Source organism: Bombina bombina, chromosome 4 (genome assembly GCF_027579735.1).
Source record: "Bombina bombina isolate aBomBom1 chromosome 4, aBomBom1.pri, whole genome shotgun sequence".
NCBI lineage: Eukaryota > Metazoa > Chordata > Amphibia > Anura > Bombinatoridae > Bombina > Bombina bombina.
In genome coordinates this window covers 1,020,297,870-1,020,304,562 of record NC_069502.1, presented here as the reverse complement: position 1 = coordinate 1,020,304,562, position 6,693 = coordinate 1,020,297,870, and the positions used below count along the sequence as shown (strand labels likewise).

Sequence of the window (6,693 nt, the reverse complement as noted above, 5' to 3'; positions counted from 1 at the left end):
TATAAATTTTATTTTTCTTACCTTAAAATTTTCAATTGAGTTTTTTTCAAAAATTGCGGGCTGTTAGGCTCGCGGGTGCAGAAAATGCTTCTATTTATTGCGTCATTCTTGGCGCGAGACTTTTTTGGCGCAAAAATGTAGTCATTTCCGGCGTCATAGTTTGCGCCGGAAGTTTTCACGTAATTGCGTCATTTTTGACATATGTGTATTGCAGACGTTTTTTTGGCGCCAAAAAATATGGGTGTCATTCTTGGCGCCAAAATATGTGGGCGTTATACTTGGCGCCAAAAATGTGGGCGTCATACTTGGCGCCAGTTTTTTTTCACATTATTTCAGTCTCACTTTTTAGTTGCTTCTGGTTTTCTAGAGGCTTGTTTCATTTTGCATTTTTTCCCATTCCTGAAACTGCCATTTAAGGAATTTGATAATTTTGCTTTGTATGTTGTTTTTTCTTTTACATATTGCAAGATGTCACTACCTGACCCTGGATCAGAATCTACTTTTGGAAAAGCGCTGCCTGATGTCGGTTCTACCAAAAGCTAAGTGCATCTGTTGTAAACTTTTGGTAACTGTTCCTCCGGCTGTAGTTTGTGTTAGTTGTCATCATAAGCTATCCAACGCTGATAATATTTCCATTAGCTGTTGTTGTTCCTTCAACATCTAATGTTCAGGATGTTCCTGTTAATGTTAAAGAATTTGTTTCTAATTCTATTCGGAAAGGCTCTGTCTGTTATTCCTCCTTCTAGTAAACTTAAGAGGTCTTTTAAAACTTCACATATTTCAGATGAATTTTTAAATGACCGCCATCATTCTGACTTATCTTTTTCTGATGAGGATCTATCTGGTTCAGAAGATTCTACCTCAGATATTGACACTGATAAATCTTCATATTTGTTTAAGATGGAGTTTATTCGTTCTTTACTTAAAGAAGTGTTGATTGCATTAGATATGGAGGAGTCTAGTCCTCTTGATATTAAAACTACTAAACGTTTAAATTCAGTTTATAAACCTCATGTAGTTATTTCAGAAGTTTTTCCAGTTCCTGATGCTATTTCAGAAGTAATTTCTAGGGAATGGAATAGTCTGGGTACTTCATTTACTCCTTCTCCAAGGTTTAAGAAATTGTACCCTTTGCCATTTGATAGATTAGAGTTTTGGGAGAATATCCCCAAAGTTGATGGGGCTATCTCTACTTTTGCTAAACGTACTATTATTCCTATGGCTTATTTATGTTCAGGTAATCTTCTTAGACCTGCTATTTCTTTGGCTGATGTTGCTGCAGCTTCAACTTTCTGGTTGGAGGCTTTAGCGCAACAAGTGTCAGACCATAATGCTTATAGCATTGTTAAACTCCTTCAACATGCTAATAACTTTATTTGTGATGCCATTTTCGATATCATTAGAATTGATGTCAGGTATATCTCTTTAGCTATTTTAGCCAGGAGAGCTTTATGGCTTAAGTCTTGGAATGCAGATATGACTTCTAAGTCAACTTTGCTTTCTCTTTCTTTCCAAGGTAATAAATTATTTGGTTCTCAGTTAGACTCAATAATTTCAACTGTTACTGGGGGGAAGGGAGCCTTTTTACCTCAGGATAAAAAATCTAAAGGTAAAAATAGGGCTGCTAATCGTTTTCGTTCCTTTCGTCAGAATAAGGAACAAAAGTCTGACCCTTTCCGTTTGGAAACCTTCTCCAGTCTGGAATAAATCCAAGCCTTTTAGAAAGTCAAAACCAGCTCCCAAATCCGCATGAAGGGGCGGCCCTCATTCCAGCACAGCTGGTAGGGGGCAGGTTACGATTTTTCAAAGATGTTTGGATCAATTCGATTCAAAGTCTTTGGATTCAGAACATTGTTTCACAAGGGTACAGAATAGGTTTCAAGGTAAGACTGCCTGTGAGAAGATTCTTTCTTTCACGCATTCCAGTAAACCCAGTAAAGGCTCAAGCATTTCTGAAATGTGTTTCAGATCTGGAGTCAGCTGGGGTAATTGTGCCAGTTCCAGTTCTGGAACAGGGCCTGGGGTTTTATTCAAATCTGTTCATTGTTCCAAAGAAAGAGAATTCTTTCAGACCAGTTCTGGATCTAAAAATATTGAATCGTTATGTAAGGATACCAACATTCAAGATGGTAACTATAAGGACTATTCTGCCTTTTGTTCAGCAAGGGCATTATATGTCCACGATAGACTTACAGGATGCATATCTTCATATTCCAATTCATCCAGACCATTATCAGTTCCTGAGATTCTCTTTTCTAGACAAGCATTACCAGTTTGTTACTCTTCCTTTTGGCCTAGCAACAGCTCCAAGGATCTTTTTGAAGGTTCTCTGTGCCCTTCTTTCTGTAATAAGGCAGCAGGGTATTGCGGTATTTCCTTATTTGGACGATATCTTGGTACTTGCTCAGTCTTTACATTCTGCAGAATCTCACACGAATCAACTTGTGTTGTTTCTTCAAAGACATGGTTGGAGGATCAATTTACCAAAGAGTTCCTTGATTCCTCAGACAAGGGTAACCTTGGGTTTCCAAATAGATTCAGTGTCCATGACTTTGTCTCTAACAGAACAGAGACGTCTGAAATTGGTTTCAGCTTGTCGAAACCTTCAGTCTCAATCTTTCCCTTCGGTAGCTTTGTGCATGGAAATTTTAGGTCTCATGACTGCTGCCTCAAACGCAATCCCTTTTGCTCGTTTTCACCAATGGTGCAGGGATTATACAAAGATATCACAATTAATATCCTTAAATCCCAATGTTCGATCTTCTCTGACTTGGTGGTTAGATCACCATCGTTTAGTTCAAGGGGCCTCTTTTGTTCGTCCAACCTGGACTGTGATCTCAACAGATGCGAGTCTTTCAGGTTGGGGAGCTGTATGGGGATCTCTGACAGCGCAGGGGGTTTGGGAATCTCAGGAGGCGAGATTACCAATCAACATTTTGGAACTCTGTGCGATTTTCAGAGCTCTTCAGTTCTGGCCTCTTCTGAAGAGAGAATCGTTTATTTGTTTTCAGATAGACAATGTCACAACCGTGGCATATGTCAATCATCAAGGGGGGACTCACAGTCCTCAGGCTATGAAAGAAGTATCTTGGATACTTGTATGGGCGGAATCCAGCTCCTGTCTAATTTCTGCGGTTCACATCCCAAGTATAGACAATTGGGAAGCGGATTATCTCAGTCGCCAGACGTTACATCCGGACGAATGGTCTCTTCACCCAGAGGTATTTCTTCAGATTGTTCAAATCTGGGGGCTTCCAGAAATAGATCTGATGGCCTCTCATCTAAACAAGAAACTTCCCAGGTATCTGTCCAGATCCAGGGATCCTCAGGCGGAAGCAGTGGATACCTTGTCACTTCCTTGGAATTATCAACCTGCTTATATCTTTCCGCCTCTAGTTCTTCTTCCAAGAGTGATTTCCAAAATCCTAATGGAGCGTTTGTTTGTACTGCTGGTGGCTCCAGCATGGCCACACAGGTTTTGGTATGCGGATCTCGTTCGGATGGCAAGTTGCCAACCTTGGACACTTCCGTTAAGGCCAGACCTTCTGTCTCAAGGCCCATTTTTCCATCAGGATCTCAAATCATTAAATTTGAAGGTATGGAGATTGAACGCTTAATACTTAGTCATAGAGGTTTCTCTGACTCAGTGATTAATACTATGTTACAGGCTCGTAAATCTGTGTCTAGAAAGATCTATTACCGAGTCTGGAAGACTTACATTTCTTGGTGTTCTTCACATAAATTCTCTTGGCATTCTTTTAGAATTCCTAGAATTTTACAATTTCTTCAAGATGGTTTGGATAAGGGTTTGTCTACAAGTTCCTTGAAAGGACAAATCTCTGCTCTTTCAGTTCTTTTTCACAGAAATATTGCTAATCATCCTGATATTCATTGTTTTGTACAGGCCTTGGTTCGTATCAAGCCTGTCATTAAGTCAATCTCTCCTCCTTGGAGTCTCAATTTGGTTCTGAGGGCTTTACAGGCTCCTCCGTTTGAACCTATGCATTCTCTGGATATTAAATTACTTTCCTGGAAAGTTTTGTTTCTTTTGGCCATCTCTTCTGCTAGAAGAGTTTCTGAGTTATCTGCTCTTTCTTGTGAATCTCCTTTTCTGATTTTTCATCAGGATAAGGCAGTGTTGCGGACTTCATTTAATTTTTTACCTAAGGTTGTTAATTCTAACAACATTAGTAGAGAAATTGTTGTCCCTTCATTGTGTCCTAATCCTAAGAATTCTCTGGAGAGATCTTTACATTCTTTGGATGTAGTAAGATCTTTGAAATATTATGTTGAAGCTACTAAATATTTCAGAAAGACTTCTAGTTTATTTGTTATCTTTTTTGGTTCTAGGAAAGGTCAGAAGGCTTCTGCCATTTCTTTGGCGTCTTGGTTAAAGTCTTTGATTCATCATGCTTATGTAGAGTCGGGTAAATCCCCGCCTCAAAGGATTACGGCTCATTCTACTAAGTCAGTTTCTACTTCCTGGGCTTTTAGGAATGAAGCTTCTGTTGATCAGATTTGCAAAGCAGCAACTTGGTCTTCTTTGCATACTTTTACTAAATTCTACCATTTTGATGTTTTCTCTTCTTCTGAAGCAGTTTTTGGTAGAAAAGTACTTCAGGCAGCTGTTTCAGTTTGATTCTTCTGCTTATAATTTCAGTTTTTTTCATTATAAGATTAAAACTTTTTGATTCAGGTTGTGGATTATTTTTTTCAGCGGAATTGGCTGTCTTTATTTTATCCCTCCCTCTCTAGTGACTCTTGCGTGGAAGTTCCACATCTTGGGTATCTGCTATCCCATACGTCACTAGCTCATGGACTCTTGCTAATTACATGAAAGAAAACATAATTTATGTAAGAACTTACCTGATAAATTCATTTCTTTCATATTAGCAAGAGTCCATGAGGCCCACCCTTTTTGTGGTGGTTATGATTTTTTTGTATAAAGCACAATTATTCCAATTCCTTATTTTTGATGCATTCGCTCCTTTCTTATCACCCCACTTCTTGGCTATTCGTTAAACTGAATTGTGGGTGTGGTGAGGGGTGTATTTATAGGCATTTTGAGGTTTGGGAAACTTTGCCCCTCCTGGTAGGAATGTATATCCCATACGTCACTAGCTCATGGACTCTTGCTAATATGAAAGAAATGAATTTATCAGGTAAGTTCTTACATTAATTATGTTTTTTACCTCTGTGCTAAACATAAATAACTCCACAGGAGTGAGCACAATATTATGTATATGGCACACATGAACTGGTGCTGTCTAGCTGTGAAAAACTGTCAAAATGTACTGAGATAAGAGGCAGCCTTCAAGGGCTTAGACATTAGCATATGAGCCTACCTATGTTTAGCTTTCAACAAAAAATACCAAGAGAACAACGCAAATGTGATGATAAAAGTAAATTGCAAAAGTTGTTTAAAATTGCATGCCCTATCTGAATCATTAAAGTCTAATTTTGAATATAATGTCCCTTTAAATTTAACTAAGGTAAGATAAATAAATTTATTTTGCTATTTAAAGAAAACAGATTTCACATTTCTCTAAACTAATAGCATTTTCTGTTTACTTATAGAGCAATGAAAGAGTTACAGCTACCAGATAAACTTAAACAAGCGTCTTTCAATAATTTGAGAAAAATCTGTTCCTGGTAAACAGCTGCACAGGAGCTCTTTTGTGTTCCCCAGCTGGAATGTTGCGCAAGTCATTTCCTACTGGTTTGCATCCAGATGTTGGACTTTTTTCTTCAGCCGAAGGTCCAGTGAACTACAGCGTTTAGTTCTAAACCCTTTGCTTGGAATTTGTTGGGGAAAAAAATGCCCTCACATATTTATATTGTGGTACTTTTCATATTATTTGGCGTTCTATATCGAGAGTCAAGTGGGATTTTCATGCAGAAACTAGCTAAGAAAAAACTTTGTGCGGATGACAAATGTATTTGTAAGTATTTTATGCAGCTAGCATCATTTTCTATGGATTTCCCTACATTTCATGAAACCAGATGATAATATGTCCTTTGAGAGTGGGTTTTTTGGAATGTTGTTGCTTGATTTTTTTAAAGGTACAGTAAGGTCAAAATGAAACTTAAATGGATGGGATAAAATATGGCATATTTTCCAAATTAGTTCTATTATCAATTTTGCTTAGTTCTCTTGTTATCCTCTGTAAAAGAATAATCCCAGCTGATCTCAGAAATGTGCACATCTATCATCACCTCCCAGCAGTATTTGGAACAATGTTTATATCAATGTTATATAAAGTTGCAAACACTGCTGCCATAAACTGCTAAAGACACGTGCACATTCCTAAACTCTTATCAGCCTACCTAGGTTTACTCTTCAACAAAGGATACCAAGAAAACCAAGCAAATTTCATAAGAGAAGGACATTGGAAAGCTGTTTAAAATGGCATACTTTATTTCAGGGGTTTTCAAAGCTGTCCACAGGCCTCCCTAACAGGCCAGATTTTTAAGATTGACTTGGACGAGACCAGGTTAATAACCATGTTTATTAATTAGCTTATTATTTCACCTGTACCCCAGTTCAGATATACTGAAAATCTGGCCTGCTATGGAGGCCTAAGAACAGGTTTAAAAAACCCCTGCTCTATCTGAATTGTGAACTTTTAATTTTGACTATGGAGTAGGGGTGTGCATTTGGATGCTTTTTCGGTATCATCTGAATGCAGAACT

At 38.1% G+C, this 6,693-nt stretch overlaps 1 protein-coding gene across 1 annotated transcript in view; it reads left to right on the top strand.

The window, feature by feature from the left end:
* The first annotated feature begins 5,767 nt into the window (after nt 1-5,767).
* OTOR (otoraplin) overlaps nt 5,768-6,693 on the top strand; it is a 41,145-nt gene continuing 40,219 nt past the window's right edge. The window contains exon 1 of the mRNA XM_053712120.1: nt 5,768-5,942. Within this exon, the coding sequence (XP_053568095.1) occupies nt 5,819-5,942 (124 nt within the window). The 5' untranslated portion in view covers nt 5,768-5,818. The remainder of the gene's footprint in view (nt 5,943-6,693) is intronic.